Consider the following 25,966-nt stretch of genomic DNA (forward strand, 5'->3'; position numbering starts at 1 on the left):
GAACACGGCCTCCGTCAGCTGCACTTACCACGGACTGGCTGGGAAACGTGCTAGACTACAGTAGAGGGGGGTTGATGGTGACGCAGGAAAAACACCCAAGTGCAGACAAAAAAATAAGCAAGGAAGAGAGATCATAGTAGCAGATCTGGATGCATGCATGAAAATATTATGTAACACACGTTGACACTTAGCGAAACCCAGAATAGAAAGATTCATAGACAGGACAAGTCAACTCAAGGAAGTTGCATCAAATTTTGGGGTAAGTAACATTGGGTAGCTAGCAACAATGGTGCTAACTGGCTAGTATAGCTAGATAACGACATATCTGAGTAATCATTAACAATGAAACGTTATAGCTGTCTAGCTACAAGGTGTAACGTTACACATATGCTTTTCATTGGATAAAGAGAGAGTAATAGCAAGCAAGGTGCCTGACATCGACAGAATGAATGCTGAAATGCCGGTTTGTTTCTGTATGTAACGTTGGCTAGTTAAGTTAGCTATTATTTTTGTCTGTGGCAAAATGGCTGACGTTTACCATACCAACCTGTTAATTGTTTGGATTTTGAAATATAACGGTTTCCACATAACTAGTTCAAGGTCAGTCTCAACCAGACAAGATGTTGGCTAACTTCTTGGACTAGTGGTGTTGACAGATATGGGCTGGTGTTTGATCAACAACCTATCAATGCACACAGACTGTTGATTGTTGTGGCCCTGGCGACGGCAGCGCCATTAGCTAACGTTAACTAGCTAGCACGTTAGCGCTACTACCGATGTTGAATAAGGAGAAGGCCCTTGCAATGCTTGTCAGTATCTAGCTAGCTAACGTTACAGGCCTTGTCTAACGTTATGCATTAGTTATCGTCCAGACTCCTGTTGCATTAAGTTATTTTTCACATCAATTAACCGTGTTCCAGGCAGTGTTTGCAGGCTGGTTATTTTCGCATTGTTTGAAATATTTGGCTAATGCTACGTAATCTAGCAAGTGTAGTTAGATAGTTGCTGGCTCGTTAGCGGTCTCTCATATCTAGAATACATCATACAATGTGACAGTGACACTTATTTTGAGATAGAGTTGTTTGCTGTAACTAAATCAAGTTTTCCTTATACTCCTTTCCCCAAATAACGTGATTTAATTAGTTAGCTGCACAATGTTACTCAATGACGTGTCCTCACAGAAAGAGGTTCTGGTGAGGATAGCGGATCGTGACAAGAATGATTAGTAAGCCTAGGACCAAGTACATTTTTATTCACACACATCATGCAAGCAACCTTGTCATTTGTCGTTAAATAATGTTTTCCTTTGTGCCAAGCTCCTTGTAAACCAACGGCTGTCACAAGAAATGTCCAAATGTCTTGACATGTCTGTCTGCATCAAACTGTCTCCAAAACGGAAACTGAAGGTGTAGCCAAGGGCAGTCTTGACAACCCGACCCTAGTTGCCTCTGCCTAGTGTCGGTTTTTGAGACTAGCCAAGGTGGGGGCTGGCATTGGATCTATTGACAAAGATTAGATTTGAGTTATTTGCAAGCAAGGCATTGTCAATATAAGTCATTGTTTCCGATTTTTAGGCCTGGTAATATGCTTACTTTGTGCATTTCCGGATACAAATGACTTCATTCCACCTGAAAGGTTTGCGTTTCCTCAGTTTTGACCTAGCTATGCTCACTTCAAGTTTTACTCAAGTCAGCAAAACTAAGCCTTGACCATGATGACCTGAATACTTGTCGCATACTAGCTGTGTATACACACTGCCATGGCAGCTGGGCCAGCTGGAATTACTATATTTTCAGCAAGCTGAAAACCAGTGTTTCTCAACCCCCCCAGAAGTTTTCACATTTTAGTTTTAATCCTAAACTTGCACCACTGATTCAGTTATTCAACTAATCATCAAGCCTTGACTAATTAAATCAGGTGTGCCAGTTTATGGTTAGAACACAAATGTGGAACGTCTTGGGGTGCTGAGGAGAGGGTTGGGGAAACCCTGGTTTATGGCCCGGTCATGTGCTTTCTCAAGACTCAAGGTTTCTTTTCATCTGATTGGTTCCTCAACCGTTCTTGCTCCTTGGGTCAGTGATTACTATTGGCTTGTTAACTTCCATTCACACTGTAGCTGTCAGCTGTAGCCGACTCCTGCCGGCTTGCCTGATGATGCTTGAGGTAGAAGTCGGCCCAAACCACAGATCTAGGATCAGATTCCCCTTCCCTAATACTAACCTCTTCCATTAGATGGAAGCGGATACATCTGAAGACGGGAAACTGAAGACGGCCAATAATAAACCTGTAAACTGAGCCCAGAGGATCGCAACTCAGCTGGAGACTGTCTTAATGTGTCTCAAGACTTCCAGTGTCTCACAACTAGACACACAGACCTTTCCTACCCAGAAACCCTAGCCCCTAATCTTAATGTTACCTCATAGGCACTTGAGTGGATTGAAGGAGCCTCAGGCCCTAAACCTGTTGTTAGGCTATCTCTTCCATCCTGACTCATACTGATTTAAGATGTTTTGCTTTGTCACTCTGCTGTTGTGTAAGGTCAATATTCTACACAGACTCACTTATGTTATAGTTCAGTGTTTCCCAACTCCAGTCCTCCAGTACCCCCTAACATCACACATTTTTCTTATAGGCCTGGACAAAAAACCCTGATTCCACTCATTGAGGGCTTGATGATTAGTTGACAAGTTGAATCAGGTGTGCTTGTCTGGGGCTCCAACAAAAATGTGTGTTGTTGGGGCTACTGGAGGACTGGAGTTGGGAAACACTGTTACAGTACTGGGACACGTTGTTGGACTACCGCAACTTTGTCAGTGGCACTGACAGCCAAGCATAGATGGCCTGATTTCAATCCAATATGATATTATTAATAATTTTGGGCAATTACTATTAATAGGCCAGTGTGGCGTATGGTTGATAGACAGCACAGCTAAACTGGAAATAGGAGAGGTGATGGCATTGGGGGAGGGGGGGGGGTTTCTGTCTGTCGGTATTGGGGCTAGAGTGTGTCTGTGTAATAATTCCACCCCGTTGTCAAGCATGCGTATTAGCATTTTAATGTCTAGACCCAGATAGTGGCAGAGCGAGAGTCATTTGAATTGGTCTTGCTTAGTTGAAGACTCCTGTCTTGCAAACATACTGTGGAATCATGGCCTTTGGATGCACCTGTGTTGTTTCTCAGCTATTTTTACACCTCAACAGTGGTCTGAAGTTGACCATGTGATGTTCACTAGATTGTACACAGATTAGCTGAATTGCACATGCCTCAGTCCCAAATGCATGGGAAAAATGGGGCATCAACCATTCCATTCTAAATCTCTCTCCCCCTGTCTCTGTCCCACAGGTTCTGCGATGGTCTCTGCAACCCTCCCTGAGCCTCAGCAGCCGGAGCGTTCCCTCTCAGCCGGCCTCTGGTTCTCCTTCCCTACCCAGGCAGTGATTCCCCCCCAGGCCAGGGCCTCCTAAAGCGGACAAGACTGCCAAGATCTGCCCCGTGTCGATCATGACGGTCACCACCCGTGGCTCCCCCGTGGGGGGCAATGATAGCCAGGGCCAGGCACCCGCTGATTCTCAGAGCCAGCCCCCACCCACACAGGCCCAGGTGAGTGTGGCGGTGACGTGTGTCTATCTGTGGATAGTTTCCCAATTATCAGTGAACAAGGTTACCCGCATATCAACTGTATGTCTGCGTGAAGTTGACTGACTAATATGGAGCGATCTGCCATATGCTTTAGTACTTACTGACTTAGGCCCATCGCCCCATGAGGAGCATAGGACAGTAGTAGGAGTTCATCTTTAGTATGAAACGGCATGAGTCATGTTGAGGCCACAGCTGGCTGCTCTCCAATGAGAGAAGCTCTTTGTCATTTAAAAGTGTTTCTGAGCTGTGGACAGGATCACTGATGTAAGTCTAGTTACTGTCACATAATTGAATAAGCTTTATTTATAATCTGATGTTTTTTTAAATGAATTTAGTCCCTCATGCTCTATGAATTGTGTTTGTTTGACTTTGTGCTTCCTGTGAAGTTCCAAGGCTAATTACCTACCTTCCTCACTGTGTGTGTGTTCCCGACTAGCGTTCATCTCTTTTAATCAGCGTCTGTAGTATGCTTGGTATTAATGTGTGTGCGCGTTGCAGACGGTGTCCCCGTTGCTGTGTCCCCCAACCCGTCGTCCACGGAGCCGTCTCCTGTTAGCCCACCGGCGGCGGAGGAGGAGCAGGGCCAAGGAGACTCTGCCCCTGCTCTGGAGGAGGAGGAGCCTGCCTTCCCTCACACTGACCTGGCCAAGCTGGATGACATGATCAACAGGCCCCGATGGGTAGTCCCAGTCCTGCCAAAGGGGGAATTAGAAGTTCTACTTGAAGCTGCTATAGACTTATGTAAAAAAGGTGTGTCCATCGTATACAATATACATCCGTATAGGACAACATCTTTTTAATTTGTCTTCTATTGATCTCTTTGTTTTCTGCCTTTAATCGTTGCCTCTTTCTGCAGGGCTTGATGTGAAGTGTGAGGCGTGCCAGAGGTTTTTCAGGGACGGCCTGACCATCTCCTTCACTAAGATCCTCACAGACGAGGCTGTCAGCGGGTGGAAGTTTGAGATCCATGTAAGGGCCTCGTGTGTGTGTGTGTGCGTGCGTGCGTGCGCACACTAGCACTTCCTGTTTGAACTACAGCTGATTGTCCTTCCCTCCACAGAGGTGTATCATCACCAACACACACCGGCTGGTGGAGCTGTGTGTGACCAAGCTTCCTCAGGATTGGTTCCCCTTACTGGAGCTACTGGCCACAGCCACCAACCCCCACTGCAAGTTCCACATCTACAACGGCACGCGGCCCTCTGAGACCATCCCCACCGGGGCCACGCTGGCTGACGACGAGCTCTTCGCCCGCCCACCCGACCCTCGCTCACCCAAGGTAGGCCCCAACTCACCCTTGCTCACTCAGGATTCCTCGCTTGATACAGTATATCCAAGTTTTCAACATGAGTAAATCTGTCGTCATTGATTAGCCATTCATTGTTCTCTCTCCATCTCCCTCTCAGGGCTGGTTGGTGGACCTGATTAATAAGTTTGGCACACTGAACGGGTTTCAGACTCTTCACGACCGCTTCATGAGCGGACAGGCACTCAACGTACAGATCATCGCTGCCCTCATCAAGTATGTTAAATTCAGATGGACCAATGTAAGGGACGTGTGCGTGTCTTAACCCGTGTATGTCTTCCCTCCAGGCCGTTCGGCCAGTGCTATGAGTTCCTGACCTTGCACACAGTGAAGAAGTACTTCCTGCCAGTGATCGAGATGGTTCCTCAGTTCCTGGAGAACCTGACGGACGAGGAGCTGAAGAAGGAGGCCAAGAACGAGGCCAAGAACGATGCCCTGTCCATGATCATCAAGTCCCTGAAGAACCTGGCCTCCAGGGTGCCCGGTCAGGAGGAGACCGTCAAGAACTTGGAGATATTTAGGTTGAAAATGATCCTTAGGTGAGATTCCTTCAGCTGTTGTCTTTTTAGGTTGTTATTGTATAGAATTAAAACTGTCACATTGGGGTTTGAGCACCTCGTATGACGAGTGTTTTGGCCAGTCAGCTGCTGTTTTATTATTAAGGGAAAACTCCACCCAAAAACGATGTTTTGATATTTCTTTCATTAGTCCATTGTTGACATAATCCCAAACTTGATTGCTGACATGCAAAACATTTTTCAAGATGTATAACTTTCAAAATACAGCTGGTATTTTTCTGACATGCAAAACATTTTGGGACTGTCAACAATGGACTAATGAAACAAATACCAAAAGATAGCTTTTGGGTGGAATTTTCCTTTTCGATAAGATGTTTATGCTTTTCATTTGTTGATTGGTCCCCAGGTTATTGCAGATTTCCTCATTCAACGGCAAGATGAACGCTCTGAATGAGGTCAACAAGGTCATCTCCAGCGTGTCCTACTACACGCATCGGCATGGCAACCCCGAGGAGGAGGAGTGGCTGACGGCAGAACGCATGGCGGTGAGTCACCACAGTTACTCCTTATGAATGATAATGGACTGGATTTGTATAGAGCTTTTAAATTGCTCATCAGAGTTTAATAGTCAATTCCTGTCAGTGGAATTGGACATGGAATTTCTCCACAGGAATGCTAATTTATTTGTATTTATTTCACCTTTATTTAGCCAGGTAGGCAAGTTGAGGACACGTTCTCATTTATAACTGCTATGCCTGACGTTTGTCTTTCTCTCCCTTTCTCTCAGGAGTGGATCCAGCAGAACCACATCCTCTCCATCGTGCTGAGGGACAGCCTCCACCAGCCTCAGTACGTAGAGAAACTAGAGAAGATACTCCGCTTCGTCATCAAGGAGAAAGCCCTCACCATGCAGGACCTGGACAACATCTGGGCAGCGCAGGTACTGAGTTAAACGTGTCATGGAAAAATGGGTCTAAGCAATATGGGGATGGCTCCATTTTGAATTGTAATGTACTTCCTATTCATTGAACCTATACAGGTTATTCTCATTTGTGAAAAATATATATTTTGCAAGAGAGACCTTTTCCTTTATAAAAAGGAAGGGGTTGTTTTTAGAACCATGCCTAAGTGTCTTCTGTGTCTGTTTCTATGTCAGGCTGGTAAGCACGAAGCCATAGTGAAGAATGTCCATGACCTTCTGGCCAAACTGGCCTGGGACTTCTCTCCAGAGCAGCTCGACCATCTCTTTGATTGCTTCAAGGAGAGTTGGACGAATGCGAGTAAGAAGCAGCGTGAGAAGCTGCTGGAGCTGATCCGTCGTCTGGCGGAGGACGATAAGGATGGAGTGATGGCCCACAAGGTGCTCAACCTGCTGTGGAACCTGGCTCACAGTGACGACGTCCCCGTGGACATCATGGACCAGGCCCTCAGTGCACACATCAAGATACTGGACTACAGCTGCTCTCAGGTAAAACTACTGTTACTGCTACTGGGTTGTATTCATTAGGCACCAAATGGAAGAAAACAGACTGAAACTGGGACGTTCTACCTGAACTTGTCAAATGAGAATCTTTTGTTTTCTGTTGCAAAATGTTTTGCTACGATGGTCCCTAATGACTAGGACCCTGCTCTGTGCTTCTGTGTGTTCCAACAGGACAGAGACACCCAGAAGATCCAGTGGATAGACCGCTTCATCGAGGAGCTGCGCACCAACGACAAGTGGGTCATACCTGCCCTGAAGCAGATCAGAGAGATCTGCAGCCTGTTTGGGGAAGCTCCTCAGAACCTCAGGTAACAAAAGACTCTCTCCACCTCCCCGTCTTTCTCCCTTTCTCTCTCGTCTCATCTCTTTTTCCCATTGAGTCAAAGCTTGTGATGAAATGTTACATTTCTCTCCTTCCCTTTCCTCTCCCTTCCCCATACAGTCAGACCCAGAGGAGTCCTCATGTGTTCTATCGTCATGACCTGATCAACCAGCTGCAGCACAACCATGCCCTGGTCACTCTGGTGGCTGAGAACTTGTCTGCCTACATGGAGACCATGAGACCGTTCTCCAAAGCTGAACACGCAGACTTTGACCCTCAGACGGTCAGAGTGGGCAGTCGCTACAGTCATGTTCAGGAGGTCCAGGAGAGGCTCAACTTCCTGAGGTAAGGCAGGCAGCTGTCTACAGGTATCTCAGGATGAAAACAATGACCCTTGACTGCTTTTCTGGGCGGCGAGGCATTTCTCCGTCTGTGGGAATGAAAGTGGCCATTCTGAGTCCTCTGTTAGTGTCTAACTGCTTTGAACCATCTTGTTCTCCAGGTTCCTGTTGAAGGACGGACAGTTGTGGCTATGTGCTCCTCAGGCCAAGCAGATCTGGAGGTGTCTGGCTGAGAGCGCCGTCTTCCTGTGTGACCGGGAGGCGTGCTTCAAGTGGTACGTACACATTTCTTTAGACCAGTCTTTGATGTATATTAAATATGATTTCCCTTTTGAATTATTCCAGGTTAGTTCAACTCAAATGTTATTGGTAGCACTTCACTTAAAGCCTGCTGGGATCATACTTTATCATTTGTTATAAGCAAGTATGAGCCTTTATAATGTCTTTATACTGTCTTTTCCAACTCTAGGTACTCTAAGCTAATGGGAGATGAGCCAGACCTGGACCCGGACATCAACAAGGACTTCTTTGAGAACAATGTTCTGCAGCTGGACCCGTCCCTGCTCACGGAGAACGGCATGAAGTGCTTCGAGAGGTTCTTCAAGGCCGTCAACTGCCGCGAGGGCAAATTGGTGGCCAAACGCAGGGCCTACATGATGGATGACCTGGAACTCATAGGACTGGACTACCTGTGGAGGGTGAGTGTTAAAAAGCTTATAAATGTTATAAAGCTTTCTGAACATACTGTAAAACCTGGAGCTCATAGGACTGGACTACCTTGGGAGGCATTCGAGTTATAACAGCGATAAGAGGAGTTTTAAGCTTTTATAGACAACAATCTGGTTCCTGGATTAATCCTGGAGGAGGAGAGTGCACAAAACAGCTTTGCATTGTTCTACCAGGTGGTGATCCAGGGTACTGATGACATCGCCAGCCGAGCCATCGACCTGCTGAAGGAGATCTACACCAACCTGGGGCCCAAGCTGCAGGTCAACCAGGTGGAGATCCACGAGGACTTCATCCAGTTGTGTTTTGACCGTCTGAAGGCGTCGTACGACACGCTGTGTGTCCTAGACGGGGACAAGGACAGCATCAACTGTGCCCGGCAGGAGGCCATCCGCATGGTTCGCGTGCTCACCGTGCTCAAGGAGTACATCAACGAGTGTGACAGCGACTACCACGAGGAGAGGTCCATACTGCCCATGTCCAGGTAGGAGAGAGGCTCACACACACACACGGACTCACTCCAACACACACTTGTGAAAGCGAGGTCTAACTTAGTTTGTCAGCGTCTCAGCGCCAATATTTTGACTGACCAATCCCTCTCTTTCTTTCTCCCCTTTCTCTCGCTCAGGGCGTTCCGGGGGAAGCACATCACGTTGATTGTGCGTTTCCCTAACCAGGGTCGTCAGGTGGATGACATGGACATCTGGTCTCACACCAATGACACCATCGGCTCGGTGCGCCGCGGCATCCTCACACGCATCAAGGCCAACGCCACGCACACCAAGATAGAGCTCTTCATTGGCGGGGAGGTCGTCGACCCGGCGGATGACAGGAAGCTGATTGGACAGCTGAACCTCAAGGACAAAGCAGTGAGCAAGTCATTTCGTAATCAATGGCCCATGCTCTGGTTTTCAATTGGGGCTTAGTTCCGATGTGTTTAAATACAATTTGACTCCGTCCTGGAATCACTAATCCACTAGGATTAGATGATGAAAGCACAGTGTATCTGTTAGCGTTTGGTTCAAATCGGTATATTGTGTGTGTGTAGTTGATCACAGCCAAGCTGACCCAGGTGAGTGCCACCGTGCCCTCCAGTCCTGACAGCTCCTCAGACTCCTCCACTGGCTCGCCCAGTAACCACGGCAACCACTTCAGCGAAGGGCCCAACCCAGAGGTGGAGGGCTGCCTGCCTGGAGTGGTAAGTCACACACACACCTTTCCTCATCTGACAAATGTCAAATGTGTCGTCTTCTCCTGAGTAACGTCTTCCTCTCTGTAGATCATGTCTCTCCACCTGCGCTACATCTCGTTCCTGTGGCAGGTCGCAGACCTGGGCTGTACCCTCAACATGCCTCTGCTGCGAGACGGAGCCAGGCTCCTCATGAAGCTTATGCCTCCAGGTACACTGTCTTTCTCGCTCACGCTCTCATTCTTTCTCATTATACTGTGGCCCCAAAACAGCATCTCTCATCCTTCCTCTGCGTCTCTCTCTCTTACTGTGGTTTGAAATGATTTGTCCTGACTGACTAATGTTCTGGTTGAGCTGTGTGTAGACAACGGTACCGTGGAGAACCTGCGCGCTATCTGTCTGGATCATGCCAAGCTGGGAGAGAACAGCCTGAGCCCCACACTGGACTCCCGCTTCTTTGGCCCCTCGCCCTCACAAGTCCTCTACCTCACTGAGGTTGGTTACACACACCACTGTGTATGTGGTGGTATACGTGATCAATTCATTACCCCTTACCCTCTTCACATCCTCCTGCCACGTTTCATTGATTGGATTGATTCCACAGGTGGTGTATGCGTTGCTGATGCCGGCCAGCGGCACCCTCGGCGAGGACGCCAGCGACTTCCAGTACAACTTCCTGAAAAGCGGCGGCCTCCCGCTCGTACTGAGCATGCTCACCAGGAACAACTTCCTGCCGTCGGCCGACATGGAGACGCGACGGGGGGCGTACCTCAATGCCCTGAAGATCGCCAAGCTGCTGCTGACCGCCGTGGGGTTCGGACACGTCAAAGCTGTGGCCGAGGCCTGCCAGCCCGTAGTGGAGGGGACCAGCCCCGCGTCACCGGTAAATAACGCTTTTGTATTGCCGTTATATTACCTCTGTAAATACGGGGAAAACCTTGTATTACTACAGCTTAGATGAGTGCAGAACAGTGAGGGTAGCAGGACCCTTGTTACCAGACCCCGAATGGACAGACCATGATCACCTCAATGTACCTTCACTGTGTAGTTGAATGAGCTTGAATATGACTGGTGTTCTTAATCCACTGTCTTCTGTTTTTGTTCCTCTCCAGATCAACCAGGCGACCCACGACCAGGCCTTGGTCCTCCAGAGTGCTCTACAGAATATCCCCAACCCCGCCTCTGAGTGCATGCTCCGCAACGTGGCCATACGACTGGCCCAACAGATCTCTGACGAGGTGAGACAGCGTTATCTATTGAGACGAGTGCTTACACATGCGTTCAACCGGGTAACAACGGCTAGTCTAAAAGAGTAAGACCGTAAACGTCTGCTCACTTTTTTTGGCAGTCACTGCCCCCGAACTCCCAGAACTTCTTCCAAGCATCCAAGTACATCCCAGACCTCTGTGTGATCCGGGCGGTGCAGAAGATCGTGTGGGCTTCAGGCTGTGGCACGGTACAGCTGGTCTTCAGCTCTAATGAAGAGATCAGTCAGATCTATGAGAAGGTAAAACCCTTTCTAAACTGAGATGGTGTGTGCTTGGTTCTTAAGGTGTGTATTGCAGACTTCTAGGGGTTTGTATGGAGAGTTTCTTTGTCTTCTATAAACTCACAGCGGTGTGTGTTCATCACCTCTACAGACGAATGCGGGTAAGGAGCCGGACGGGGAGGATGAGATGGTGTGCTGTGAGGCGCTGGAGATCATGACCCTGTGTTTTGCCCTGCTGCCCACCGCTCTGGACACTCTCAGTAAGGAGAAGGCCTGGCAGACTTACATCATAGACCTGCTACTGCACTGCCACAGCAAGTATGTCTGCATCTGGCTGTTAATCTATGTCTGTGTTGTGGATCCGTTCATTCAGGGCATTTCCTGGACACAGACTAATCCTGGACTGAAAAGCATTTTCAATGGATTCTCCATTGAGTTTAGTATAGGACTAGGATTAATCTGTGTCGGGAAAACCGCCCCTTGGTGTTCGAACTTAATCTCACAAAAACAAGCCAATATGAAACTGTCATCAGACGATGTTAAAAGCACCTTTTGACAGTGAAATGAACCTGTTGTCATCTTCCTGTCTGTCTCCAGGTCAGTTCGTCAGATGGCTCAGGAGCAGTTCTTCCTCATGGCCACTAGGTGCTGTATGGGACACAGACCCCTCCTCTTCTTCATCACCCTCCTCTTCACCGTCTTAGGGGTGAGTATCCTTCCATCTCTTCACTCTCCCCTACTGACACAATAGTCATTCTTCGGCCTCTGGGTAGAAGTTGCCCTTAAGGCCAGACCTCGGATCAGCTTACCATCTCTCAATCCCAGCCTTCATCATTAGAGGAGGAAATGTAACACACTGAAACTCTTCACCCCACTCCATTGGGACCCCTTGTTGTTGTAACCCGTATCCTTCCTCGCTCCTCCAGAGCACGGCGAAGGAGAGGGCGAAGCACGCAGGGGACTACTTTACGCTGCTGAGGCACCTGCTGAACTACGCCTACAACAGCAACATCAACCTGCCCAACGCTGAGGCGCTGCTCAACAACGAGATCGACTGGCTCAAGAAGATCAGGGTATTGTACAAGAAGTCTTTTCATTGTTAGAAAATTAAATGAAGTTTAATATGGTGTAGTTTAGAGAAGACCTAAGATGGGCTTTCATATCTCTCATAAATATTACCGCTAAATGGCAGTTTGGTGCTTTTACCATTAGGATGAGGTGAAGCGGACAGGAGAGACGGGGGTGGAGGAGACCATTCTAGAAGGTCACCTGGGGGTCACCAAGGAGCTGCTGGCCTTCCAGACACCAGAGAAGAAGTACTACATTGGCTGTGAGAAGGGTGGGGCCAACCTCATAAAGGTGGGTCATTGTGTTGTTTATGAAATCCAATATGGTTGCCAAATAGTCCACTCAATATAGTCACAGGACAAGCCACCATAGGATGATGCTTTGTCCATTCTGCTAATTCACCCCACTCTTTCTCCAGGAGTTGATAGATGACTTCATCTTCCCGGCATCTAACGTGTACCTGCAGTATGTGAAGAGTGGGGAGTTCCCTACGGAGCAGGCCATCCCTGTCTGTAGCAGCCCCGCCTCCATCAATGCTGGCTTCGAGTTGCTGGTGGCTCTGCCGGTCGGCTGTGTCCGGAACCTCAAGCAGATCGTTGATACACTCACTGACATGTACTACCTAGGTACACCAACTATACACTCATAGATATGTACTACCTAGGTACACCAACTATACACTCACAGATATGTACTACATAGTCACTTAATCTGAAATTCCTAATTATTATTTATTTCACTTGTTCCTCTATCTATACTGGTAAATTGTACCTCTCCCCAATGAATTATAAATGTTTTTCTGATATTCATTGTTGTGTTGATCATATATGTAGAATGGATAAACGTTGAACAACTCTCTCCCTGTCTCTCAGGTTGTGAGGCTCTGACAGAGTGGGAATACCTGCCCCCAGTGGGCCCGCGGCCCACCAAAGGCTTTGTGGGGCTGAAGAACGCGGGGGCCACCTGCTACATGAACTCAGTCATCCAGCAGCTCTACATGATCCCGCCCATCCGTAACGGCGTCCTGGCCGTGGAGGGCACCGGCACCGACGTGGACGATGAACTGTCCGGGGACGAGAAGCAGGAGAGCGAGGTGACCGGGCTGACTGGGAATCAATCGAAACTGTATTCACTCTTCAGATTGAATAATTGCAAAATGACTCGCTTAAAGCTACAATCTGAGATGCTTTTTATGGCAGGCCCACCACTTGGTATAGAGCTAAGGGACTAGGGAAATGAAATCCCTCTGAAGTTCATATTACCGAGTGTTTACGGATGTTGTGTAGAAGAACCAAGATGTACAATTTGAACTTAAATAATCCATCCGGTGTATTGTTACTTTCCTTCCTCAGACTAATGCAGACGGAACGGCGCGGGACGAGGTGTTCGCCTACCAACAACAGTTTGACGACAAGCCCTCGCTGAGTAAGTCGGAGGACAGGAAGGAGTACAACATCGGGGTGCTACGCCACCTACAGGTCATCTTTGGTCACCTGGCCTCCTCCCGACTGCAGTACTACGTACCCCGAGGCTTCTGGAAACAGTTCAGGTGAGCTAACGATAGCAGGCTGAGGTAAAACAATGAAATGTCAAGGAATGTAGTGGTATACAGATTACAAGCTGTTTATTTTGAAACCAATTTCACACAAACGGTCTTGGAAGACTGAGAGCTATCTCTATCGTTCTCTCTCCTGTAGGTTATGGGGTGAGCCGGTGAATCTGCGAGAGCAGCACGATGCCCTGGAGTTCTTCAACTCTTTAGTGGACAGTCTTGATGAGGCTCTGAAGGCCATGGGCCACGCCTCCATACTCAGCAAGGTGCTGGGAGGCTCCTTTGCCGACCAGAAAATCTGCCGTGACTGTCCACACAGGTGAGTGATTTTCATCCACTTACTAACACTGGTGGCACCAAATGAACGACTACTCATCCTCCATATTTTTATTATGAGAATATTCTAAAACCTGCATAAAGAAAATAAATGCTTTTTCCCACCTGTGTGGTATTTCCACCAAAGGACTTGTTTTGGAAAAAATCAGTGCGTGATGGCGTAGTGCACACAAAATGTACTTTTTCGCATAACTTCTCGTGTATCGAATAAAAATCTGAAGTGCAATGTGTTTCCATTGGATTTTCCACTAGACCAATAGTTTTGTCACAAAAACTGTTGTGTTAAATAGACAATGTGCCTACTCTGGTCTTGATATGTGTGCTCTAGCTTACAGCTCTGAGTCAGTGTGGGTCGGCTAGTCTACATGATGACATTATTATGGAGAAGCGAGAGACATTTTTTTATTTGTAAAATGGCAGTCAAGCATTTATCATCTTGTCACCAGAATAAGACCCATGATATTTATTGGAAAGGAGCGTCAAGCTCATCACCTTTAGTCTGTAGCCTAATAAACTGCATGGTTTCCTGAACCGTAGTGGGAGGACCCCACACCGTGTCATCGCATGACTCCAAGTTTACTTCCATATGATGATTATTATATAAATGTTTCCACCGCCATTTCTCGCATAATACATTTTTAACAAAGATCCCACCATGTTGAACGAACAAATTATCTGTCGCCATTTATAAAATTGTACTGGAACTAGCTGTCGTGATCAATTTTTTTTTTTTAAGTGTGTGTATATACGGTATGACTACTCTCAGAAATGTGGATGGAAACGTGGTTAGTGACGCAAAATGGCACCACATAGTTCTCAGTTATCACAGGCATGAAACATAATAAGTGAAACTGTTCCACCATCTTGTTCCCAGGTATGAGTGTGAGGAGTCATTCACCACGTTGAACGTGGACATCAGGAACCACCAGAACCTGCTGGACTCTATGGAGCAGTACGTCAAAGGAGACCTGCTGGAGGGAGCCAACGCATACCACTGTGAGAAGTGTAACAAGAAGGTACCTCACTCTTCTCCTGTCCTTCATCATTCCTGTTGCGTACTCAGTCCTTTGTTTTCATACTTTAGGATGACATTTCTTATTGTTCTGTTTTATCCACTACAGGTGGACACAGTGAAGCGTCTGCTGATAAAGAAGCTTCCTCCAGTGCTGGCCATCCAGCTAAAGAGGTTTGACTACGACTGGGAGAGGGAGTGTGCCATCAAGTTCAACGACTACTTTGAGTTCCCCAGGGAGCTGGACATGGAGCCCTACACTGTGGCCGGGGTGGCCAAGCTGGAGGGAGACGACGGCAACCCGGAGAGCCAGGTAGATTACTTTTATATCAAATTTGATTTGTGTATTAGAGCTCTATAAATGTTTCACAAAGTTCTAAACAGAAACCATGGCCTGAACCCCGAAAAAGTAAACAGAAGCATCATTGGCAAGGAAACTCATCATTAGTCCAAACATTGTCTCTAGTCAGTCACTCCTCCCTCCTTCTTTTCCTCTCAGATGATCATGCAGAACGAACCATCGGAACCCGACCCACCAGGCTGCAGTTCTAAGTACCGCCTGGTGGGGGTGCTGGTGCATTCGGGCCAGGCCAGCGGCGGCCACTACTACTCCTATATCAGCCAGCGAGACGGCGGTAGCGCCGACAGCGGGCAGAAGGAGCGCTGGTACAAGTTTGACGACGGCGACGTGACGGAGTGCAAGATGGACGACGACGAGGAGATGAAGAGCCAGTGCTTCGGGGGGGAGTACATGGGAGAGGTGTTTGACCACATGATGAAGAAGATGTCCTACAGGAGGCAGAAGAGATGGTGGAACGCCTACATCCTGTTCTATGAGAGGATGGACGCAGCAGAAGGAGGGGCCGCAGTGGAGGCAGACGGAGAGCTGGCCAGGTGCATCTCAGAGCTGACTGTGTCACCCACTACACCACGACAGGTGGGGATCAGGACTGTCTGTGTGTGATAGTGTGTATTTGTTTGTGATAAAGTGCAGAGGCAAGAACCTGTGGGTGTGAATGAGTCTGTTTGTGTGTATAATGACGTAATGCTCATAACCGTACTAATGAATTCCCCCTCCTCTCCCAGGTGACGATGCCGGGGGCCATTGAATGCAGTGTGAGGAAGCAGAATGTCCAGTTCATGCACAGCCGCATGCAGTACAGCTTGGAGTACTTCCAGTTCGTCAAGAAGCTGCTGACCTGCAACAGCGTCTACCTCAACCCTCCCCCGGGTCAGGACCACCTGCTGCCAGAGGCAGAGGAGATAGCCATGATCAGCATCCAGCTAGCAGCTAGGTTCCTCTTCAGCACCGGGTTTCACACTAAGAAAGTAGTCCGGGGGCCCGCCGGTGACTGGTGAGTGGGTTGTCTGTGAGAGGGAGAAAGTGTGTGCTTTCTTTATATTGCAAGACAGCCTTGTAACTCTCTTTCCCTCGTCTCTCCTTCTTTTCCCTCTTTCTGTCTACTCTCCTCCCTCCCCCACCTTCTCTCCCTCTCTCAGGTATGACGCCCTGTGCATCCTGCTACGCCACAGTAAGAACGTCCGCTGCTGGTTTGCCAACAACGTTCTGTTTGCGTACCCCACGCGTTTCTCTGAGTACCTGCTGGAGTGTCCCAGTGCCGAGGTCCGGGGAGCCTTCGCCAAACTCATCGTCTTCATCGCACACTTCTCCCTGGCAGACGGGCCATGCCCCGCCCCCGCCAGCTCCCCTGAGGGGTCCACACAGGTACGGAGGGAGAAAAGGGGGGGAGGGAGGGAGATAAAGGGGGAGTGAGAGATGGAGGGAAAGAGTAGAGAAGGTGTGTGGGTGTGATGTAATACTAATGACCATACTTAGTATTCACAACTCAAAAAATATTAATGAACTTACCACAATCAATTTCAATAGAAAGTTAGCAAAAATAGATAAGATTCTGCAACCATGTAGAGGTAAATACTTGTCTATTTATGGAAAAATCACATTGATTAACTCTTTGGTCCTATCACAGTTTACTTACTTACTAATGGCACTGCCTACTCCAGACGACTCGTTTTTAAAAATCATATGAGCAAAAAATATTTTTTTTTATTTGGAATGCTAAGCCAGACAAAATTAAACGTACCTATTTATATCATGAATATCACTTTGGGGGGCTAAAATGATTAAATATTAACGCTTTAAACCGCTCACTAAAAGCTTCACTTATGTTCTACTTAAACGCAAAATGGTTCTCCAGTAGATTAAGGCTCATCCTTTGTTAAAAAATTGACTTTCGGCGTTTATACAGATGACAAATTCTCGTTTTTGATTAATTGAAAATGAAATTTTGTTTAAAGTATTGCCCTTTGTTAAACAAGCCATACAAAGCTGGTTACAATTTCAGTTTTATCCTCCAGAAAAGATAGAACAAATGTTATGGTTAAACTCAAATATATAGATTATAAAAAAATAAAAAAACATTCTTTATGGAAAAAATGTTTTAAAAATAGTATTATATTTATTAATGATATTATGATTAGAAACGGAAGAGTTATGTCACATATGCAGCTATCGAAAATATATGGCAATATCTGCTCAATCCAAGTTTGCAACCAACTGCACTACCACAAAAATGGAGGAGGCAAGTGGAAAAGGGAGAACGTAGGGAACTTGTATGTCTGCCATATATTAAAGATAGAAATTGACTGAAAGGAACTGGCATAAATAGAAAAATATACCAGTTTCATTTGAGGACAAAAATGTTGACAGCTGTGCCATACAGGATGTAAATAAATGGAAAGAGATTTTCGATGTACCGATTCCATGGTACAAAAAACGACACTTGATTCAACACTTATTGTTTTTCAATTTAAATTATATACAATTCTTGCCACCAACAGAATGCTATATATATGGGGCACACAACAATCTCAGCTCTGTAGACTTTGCTGCGAAGAGACAGAATCAATAGATCATTTATTCTGGTATTGCCACAATGTAGCTTGTTTCTGGTCACAGGTTCAAGGAATGGTTAAAAAATCATAACGTGCAATTAAAATTAACCTTACAAATAGCAGGATTGGGCAATTTGGAAAGCTGTAGTCACTAAATAATACACTGCTCAAAAAAATAAAGGGAACACTAAAATAACACATCCTAGATCCGAATGAACGAAATATTCTTATTAAATACTTTTTTCTTTACATAGTTGAATGTGCTGACAACAAAATCACACAAAAATGATCAATGGAAATCAAATTTGGGGAGGTCTGGATTTGGAGTCACACTCAAAATTAAAGTGGAAAACCACACTACAGGCTGATCCAACTTTGATGTAATGTCCTTAAAACAAGTCAAAATGAGGCTCAGTAGTGTGTGTGTGGCCTCCACGTGCCTGTATGACCTCCCTACAACGCTTGGGCATGCTCCTGATGAGGTGGCGGATGGTCTCCTGGGGGATCTCCTCCCAGACCTGGACTAAAGCATCCGCCAACTCCTGGACAGTCTGTGGTGCAACGTGGCGTTGGTGGATGGAGCGAGACATGATGTGCTCAATTGGATTCAGGTCTGGGGAACGGGCGGGCCAGTCCATAGCATCAATGCCTTCCTCTTGCAGGAACTGCTGACACACTCCAGCCACATGAGGTCTAGCATTGTCTTGCATTAGGAGGAACCCAGGGCCAACCGCACCGGCATATGGTCTCACAAGGGGTCTGAGGATCTCATCTCGGTACCTAATGGCAGTCAGGCTACCTCTGGCGAGCACATGGAGGGCTGTGCGGCCCCCCAAAGAAATGCCACCCCACACCATGACTGACCCACCGCCAAACCGGTCATGCTGGAGGATGTTGCAGGCTGCAGAACGTTCTCCACGGCGTCTCCAGACTCTGTCACGTCTGTCACGTGCTCATGTGCTCAGTGTGAACCTGCTTTCATCTGTGAAGAGCACAGGGCGCCAGTGGCGAATTTGCCAATCTTGGTGTTCTCTGGCAAATGCCAAACATCCTGCACGGTGTTGGGCTGTAAGCACAACCCCCACCTGTGGACGTCGGGTCCTCATACCACCCTCATGGAGTCTGTTTCTGACCGTTTGAGCAGACACATGCACATTTGTGGCCTGCTGGAGGTCATTTTGCAGTGCTCCACCTGCTCCTCCTTGCACAAAGGCGGAGGTAGCGGTCCTGCTGCTGGGTTGTTGCCCTCCTACGGCCTCCTCCACGTCTCCTGATGTACTGGCCTGTCTCCTGGTAGCGCCTCCATGCTCTGGACACTACGCTGACAGACACAGCAAACCTTCTTGCCACAGCTCGCATTGATGTGCCATCCTGGATGAGCTGCACTACCTGAGCCACTTGTGTGGGTTGTAGACTCTGTCTCATGTTACCACTAGAGTGAAAGCACCGCCAGCATTCAAAAGTGACCAAAACATCAGCCAGGAAGCATAGGAACTGAGAAGTGGTCTGTGGTCACCACCTGCAGAACCACTCCTTTATTGGGGGTGTCTTGCTAATTGCCTATATTTTCCACCTTTTGTCTATTCCATTTGCACAACAGCATGTGAAATTTATTGTCAATCAGTGTTGCTTCCTAAGTGGACAGTTTGATTTCACAGAAGTGTGATTGACTTGGAGTTACATTGTGTTGTTTAAGTGTTCCCTTTATTTTTTTGAGCAGTGTATAATACTCGTAGGAAAGGTTTTCATCTTTAGCTCACAACCTGTGGATACTATACGTTTTAGAAAGGTTAGAAAATTATGTTAAACAGCACAATTAAAAAATATATGGCATATGGAAACCAAACGAGGGTGGTCTATGGTGATAGGTGGGATGGGCTGAGAGTGGCTGAGGGGCGGGATTAAAGAGTTTATGGTTGGTAATGTATTGTTATGTGACTGCTTTCTATAAAAGTCCCATGGATGCTAAATGTATGTACATATGTAGCAGAAATGCTGTATGAAAAATATATATATATTTGTTAGATGGGGGGGTGCATGGGTAAATAAAAAAATGACCTGTAACCTTTGACCTCCTGCATCAGGGCTGTGATAACCTGAGTCTGAGTGATCACCTGTTGAGGGCTGTGTTGAACCTGCTTAGGAGAGAGGTGTCAGAGCACGGCCGACACCTGCAGCAGTTCTTCAACCTCTTCGTCATGTACGCCAACCTGGGTAAGACGACGTGCGTGTGCAGGAGAAACACTATTGGTTTGTTTCTTGCTGGAATAAAACATGGTTTCTCTCCCTCTCTCCCCAGGTCTGGCAGAGAAGACCCAGTTGTTGAAGCTGAGTGTCCCTGCTACCTTCATGCTGGTGGCTCTAGACGAGGGGCCTGGCCCTCCCATAAAGTACCAGTATGCAGAACTGACCAAGCTCTACGCTGTGGTCTCCCAGCTACTGCGCTGCTGTGATGTCTCCACACGCATGCAGTCCTCCATCAATGGTATGTTTCACTCTCTCTGTCACCACCTTGTGGTTGCTGTCTCTTCTGCTCTCCTTTCTTTCTCTCTCGTTCTCTCTCTCTGTGTTTCATTCATTCTCTAATGGTTCCATTCTCTCTCTCGGGTTCACTGTCTGTCATTCTCTCTCTCCTGTTTCTTTACTCTTATTTGCGTTCTTAGAATAAAGCGAAGTGTCCAAATAGATATAAATGTATCTCACTGTCCTCTAGGTAACCCGGCCCTGGCCAATCCGTACGGAGACGCCAACCTGACCACCCCCATCATGCCCCTGCAACAGCTGGTGTCAGAGATCCTCTTCGTTAGGACCAGCTACGTGAAGAAGATCATCGAGGACTGCAGCAACTCTGAGGAGACAGTCAAGCTGCTGCGCTTCAGCTGCTGGGAAAACCCCCAGTTCTCCTCTACCGTGCTGTCTGAGCTGCTCTGGCAGGTAAGGGGTTAACACTGATGACTCTCACTCACGCACAGCGTTTTCGTTTCCCTCACCCGTCTACCTGTCTCGACCCCTAGGTAGCGTACTCCTACACGTACGAGCTGAGGCCTTACCTGGACCTGCTGCTGCAGATACTGCTGATAGAGGACTCCTGGCAGACCCACAGGATCCACAACGTGCTGAAGGGTATACCAGACGATAGGGACGGCCTGTTTGACACCATTCAGCGCTCTAAGAACCACTACCAGAAACGGGCCTACCAGTGTATCAAGTGCATGGTGGCCCTGTTCAGCAACTGTACTGTGGCCTACCAGATACTACAGGTAAACATGACAATAGTAGACTAGATATGGTAGTCACCTCTATCTCCTCTCTGCCTACCAGATCAGTCATTTTAGAATGGTGTTTCAAGTATGTACAGTATGTTTGTGTCTGGATATCAGGAATAGAACTGTGTTAACATTAGAACTGTCTCTCTCTGTTGTGCTCCCAGAGTAACGGGGACCTGAAGCGTAAGTGGACGTGGGCGGTGGAGTGGCTGGGGGACGAGCTGGAGAGGAGGCCCTACACAGGGAACCCCCAGTACACCTACAACAACTGGTCTCCCCCCGTCCAGAGCAACGAGACCTCCAACGGGTACTTCCTGGAGCGCTCGCATTCCGCACGCATGACCCTGGCCAAGGCCTGCGAACTTTGCCCCGAGGAGGTACGGAAGGTGTGTGCACGTGGGATGGGTGTTTGCATGTTTTGTCAGTATGTGTGTGTGGGGTAATGTAACAGAGCTCTCCTTGGCTGATTCCATTGTCTGTATTTCTTTCAGGAGCCAGATGATCAGGAGGCAACAGAAGATCACGACTCCTCCCCTCCCGAGGACACAGCGCTGTACCCCCATAACCCTGCTCCTGCCACGCAGTTTCAGCAGGTAACACACACACACACACACACTGTATGGCACTGCTCCAGAATTGACAGAATGCTCATATTGAATGCTGACACGTCTTTCTCCCTGTTTCCATGTCTCTCTGCAGCAGAACAACCACCCCCACGCCCAGCCCTATACGGGTCCGGCTGCCCAGCACATGAACACGCCCCAGCGGCCCCCACAGAGAGCACAGGAGAGCTGGGAGAGCACCACAGAGGAGGTGGTGCCCGTGGCGCCCCCGCCCGCTGTCCAGACGACAAAAGAGTAACAACATGACACGAGGGCAACCTACCCCCTTAACCTGCAACTCACCTCCCCAAATCTCTGTGCACACTAATATCACTCAATACCTTCAAGACACCCAGTTCATTGATCGGTTGATCAAACAGTCGATTTAAGACTAGACCCAGGCCGGAGCGCTCTCTTCTCTCCAGGAGGAACAGCGTCCTCTTTGTCACCCTTGACTCCTGCCCTCTGGATCGGGCCAATTAAGCTCTTCAAGTGTCTCTGTTTCTATCGTAGAATTGGAATTCTATGATTTCTAGAACTTTGAGTGGGAAGAGTCTCGACCTACTCTTTCTCTGCCCCATAGAGACACGTCACTGCTGACAGAGAAAAAAAACACCCCTGTCTGCAGGGTTGTGTGTACAGTGTTTTTGAGAAACTTTGAGATGAAAGACAATGATCTGTGTGCAATGTGTGTACAGGAAGTGAAACAAAATGGTGACGGGAAGGTGTACATAGTATGTTAATGTTTTGGAATCGTTAAAACCTTCCTTCCCTCGACCTCCTTCCCAACCTACAGCGATGATGCAGCAAGGCTGTCCTGGATTGGCCCCTAGTATGTGACTTCAAAACTGAAAAGGAAGACCAACGTCAAATCAAATGGGGAAAATAATAAGCGTTTCTATTGTTTTCTCTGCTTTGTAGTCAATGCATGGAGGTGAGGTTTGGCCTGTCACTGGCTGACCGGGTCTTGGTTGATGCAGTCATCTGTTCCACCACTATACTATAGTAGGTTTCAAACGCCTCTCGCAGTGAGGACATGTTGAATAAAGAACTAAAACCGGTATCACCCCGTGTGCACCAGTTGACAATGGCAGGGTGGGTGAAGGCTTGTTTAATCTCTGCTCACTTGAAGTGAAAAGAACTCTGCTTCTTGGTTTTCTTACTTTTTTCCCTTCCACTTTTCGTCCTACTTGAACACAGCTACAGTCTTACAAATGTCTGCCCGTTGAGAATAACAGAAGAAGCATTCTAAAGCAGGGTCATGATCTACAGTAACTGCTGGTAAACAAGCTAACTGACTCGCCCAGCGTTTCTGATTGTTATTTTAGGATTCTATCTGCAACGAAAGTAGATGGCTGTGTTTCAGTTGGTAACATGAATGTGTGGTTTGTTGTAATTTCTTTTTTGTTTTACTCGGAGAATTGTCTGAAATTAGCAAAATCCCTGCAAAAAAAGAAGCCCTTGATATGAAGAATCGTAGGCTATTTTATTTGAATGTCCTAGATGTTGTTTTTGCTGATTTGAAAGGAAGTAGAAAGTAATTGAAGAGGAACTTTTTGGTCCAGTTATTTTTTATTTTTTTGTTAACACTTTGTTAATAACTGTTTTGAGTTCCATCTGCCCTGAACTGTTTTTGCTAACAATAGTTTTGGCCATGGTGTGATTTTGAATTCTGGAGCTACAGTTCACACTTCGAAGTTGCTGTTTTTGTCTGTACAGCAGTGTGCCCACTACCAAGAATACATGGAAAATGCAATCTTTACATTGTAGTGGTTTCATATTTCATCTGGTACATTGTAAATACCTAATGCACGCAACAACAAAAAAATCATCAGGACATACGTGACAGTGACGAAACAATATCTCGTTGAGTGGATTATCCAACAGTAAATGGCATTACCCCAAGGGACTGGGTTGAAACTGCAATGGATTAGACACAAAATGTCTGCTAAAACTGTGGCCTATACAGACAAGCTGTGGAAGAGCAAAGTGAGGAGGGAACCGGTCCCCCCCCGTCCCCCAAACAAAAAGCATACTGGGGAGAAAAAAGGGGCAACCCGGGAACCTCCTGAGAGGACAAGACTGTAGATGGTTCTAACCTAATGAGGGGGTGTGGTTAGAATGCTGTATGGACTGATGTCATCCTTCCAGGCCCTGTCCTAAAGCACTACAGGTCATCTCTCCTCTCACTTCCATTTTTTTTTAGACTGCAAGGCCTTACAGATTGTTTTTTGTTGTTGTTTATTTTGGCATTTTCTTAGTGTAAGCTGTTATTTCAGGATCAGATCTGCCTTCTTATTTTGTTTGAATAATTCTCGTTTTTTTTGTGTGACACATGCATGGATGGTTATTCCCCCCCCCCATCTGCCTTGGAGCACTCTACAAACACACCACACTGTAAAACTATACTTTAAGAAAAGGACAAATAAATGGTCTTTTGAATTATTATGCCCTGTATGCAAGGAGGAACCTACATATATATCTTTTTTTCACCTGTCTTTTTTTTTTTAGATTGGCATGGATAAAGGGGAGGAGTCAAGGGAGAGGAAATTACTTTATATTATTTCTTATGCCCCCTCTAACCTTGTACTTGTCAATCTAATGAACCAAACAGACAAGCTTTACAACACAGCTTATAAACCCCACTTTGAGCAGACGCTCTGAAGGGATGAGCTGGTCTGCCACAGTAGGCTTCCGGCCACTGATCCACAGTCAGCCAACTTTACCCCAGCCCTATCCTCCTTCAGTAGGTGAAAACTGATACTAGATCTGCTTTTGAAGCAACAATGTCTGGCATCTATTCTCTCAGGCACTGTTTATTCTAGCGCATTCTCACCCACAGGAGGAATGTCAAGGGGAGAATCTCAATTGCGTACACCTCGCTTCCTTTCTCCTCACCGCCTCCTCAAAAGTAATTGGATGAGAAAGCCAGAGGTCCCTCCCCTCTGACCTTCTCCTCCAATGGGGGCGAGGAGTTGCAATTGAGATTCTCTCAAGGACTGTTAGAAAGGCAAAGGGGATGTGGTGTTGACATAATGAGACTTTACAGCTGTCATCCATTCCTCGATCTCTACCTAATATGACAGTCAGTCATGACTAGAATTATCAGCACCAGTGTTCAGGCCTATCTGACTAAAACCAATGCAGCCAGGAAAACCTCGAGCCAGTGACCTTAATGTTTTCGATGCATCCACCATGCACACTACCTCCTGTGCCATAAAAGTCCAGAACTTCTGGCAGAGACTTCAGGACACCTACATTTTGGGACCCTGCATTCACATAACAAGGAGTGTCAGTACAGTAGCCTTCAGGCAGCCACCTGTTATGTCACAATGTGAAACACCTGGATTAACAGCAGGGGAATACTACAAAAAGAGTAGGTTGGTGATTGACTAAAAGGCTTTCTTAAAAAAAAAAAAGATTAACAAATATGACACACCTCATTTCAGGGTTTTTATTTGGACTATTTTCTACATTTTAGAAAAGTAGTGAAGACATCAAAACTATGATATAATATATGGAATCCTGTAGTAAAAGTGTTAATTCTTCAAATAGCCACCCTTTGCCTTGATGACAGCTTTGCATACTCTCTCTCAACCAGCTTCACGAGGTAGTCGCCTGGAATGCATTTCAATTAACTGGTGTGCCTTGTTTAAAAAAACTAGGCAAGTCAGTTATGAACAAATTCTTAGTTACAATGAAGGCCAAACCCGGCCAAACCAATTGTGTGCCGCCCTATGGGACGCCCAATCACGGCCGGATGTGATACAGCCTGAAGATAAACTTTTAACAAAAGTTAATTTGTGGAATTTCTTTCCTTCTTAATGCGTTTGAGCCAATCAGTAGTGTTGTGACAAGGTAGGGGGGTATATAGAAGATAGCCCTATTTGGTAAAAGACCAAGTCCATATAATGGCAAGAACAGCTCAAATTAGCATAGAGAAATGACAGTCCATCATTACTTTAAGACATGGAAGTAAGTAAATATGGAACATTTCAAGAACTTTGAAAGTTTCTTCAAGTGCAGTCTCAAAAACCATCAAGCACTGTAATGAAACTGGCTCTCATGAGGACCTCCACAGGAAAGGAAGACCCAGAGTACCTCTGCTGCAGAGGATAAGTTCATTAGAGTTACCAGCCTCAGAAATTGCAGCCCAAATAAATGCTTCACAGAGTTCAAGTAACAGACACATCTCAACATCAA

General features: G+C 46.8%; 1 protein-coding gene and 1 long non-coding RNA gene across 3 annotated transcripts; one reads left to right on the top strand and one right to left on the bottom strand.

Annotated features, from left to right (window-relative positions):
• LOC139532414 (ubiquitin carboxyl-terminal hydrolase 9X-like) lies at positions 1 to 24,240 on the top strand. 2 transcript variants are annotated; one of them, XM_071329968.1, is made up of 42 exons: positions 1 to 259; positions 3,344 to 3,605; positions 4,139 to 4,390; positions 4,497 to 4,609; positions 4,701 to 4,919; positions 5,047 to 5,162; positions 5,234 to 5,485; positions 5,871 to 6,009; positions 6,252 to 6,404; positions 6,621 to 6,932; positions 7,119 to 7,255; positions 7,390 to 7,614; positions 7,772 to 7,885; positions 8,080 to 8,308; positions 8,513 to 8,820; positions 8,965 to 9,205; positions 9,385 to 9,534; positions 9,616 to 9,736; positions 9,890 to 10,020; positions 10,130 to 10,408; positions 10,638 to 10,763; positions 10,874 to 11,032; positions 11,166 to 11,332; positions 11,612 to 11,720; positions 11,941 to 12,087; positions 12,227 to 12,373; positions 12,501 to 12,708; positions 12,955 to 13,175; positions 13,435 to 13,631; positions 13,780 to 13,953; positions 14,845 to 14,986; positions 15,092 to 15,295; positions 15,482 to 15,919; positions 16,069 to 16,337; positions 16,483 to 16,708; positions 19,980 to 20,109; positions 20,195 to 20,380; positions 20,609 to 20,829; positions 20,910 to 21,155; positions 21,326 to 21,547; positions 21,653 to 21,754; positions 21,861 to 24,240. In XM_071329968.1, the coding sequence occupies exons 2-42, from the start codon at positions 3,503 to 3,505 to the stop codon at positions 22,020 to 22,022; spliced, it is 7,797 nt and encodes a 2,598-aa protein (XP_071186069.1). In that variant the 5' UTR covers positions 1 to 259; positions 3,344 to 3,502; the 3' UTR covers positions 22,023 to 24,240. The 2 variants fall into 2 exon arrangements, with proteins under 2 accessions (XP_071186069.1, XP_071186070.1); XM_071329969.1 differs by having other exon boundaries at positions 2 to 259; positions 21,326 to 21,538.
• LOC139532415 (uncharacterized) lies at positions 1,232 to 2,406 on the bottom strand. Its single transcript, XR_011666563.1, has 2 exons — positions 1,593 to 2,406; positions 1,232 to 1,499 (listed from the first exon to the last, which is right to left on the bottom strand). It is a non-coding gene; the product is annotated as an uncharacterized lncRNA (long non-coding RNA).
• Positions 24,241 to 25,966: the final 1,726 nt, after the last annotated feature.

Source organism: Salvelinus alpinus, chromosome 10 (assembly GCF_045679555.1).
Source record: "Salvelinus alpinus chromosome 10, SLU_Salpinus.1, whole genome shotgun sequence".
Classification (NCBI taxonomy): Eukaryota; Metazoa; Chordata; class Actinopteri; order Salmoniformes; family Salmonidae; genus Salvelinus; species Salvelinus alpinus.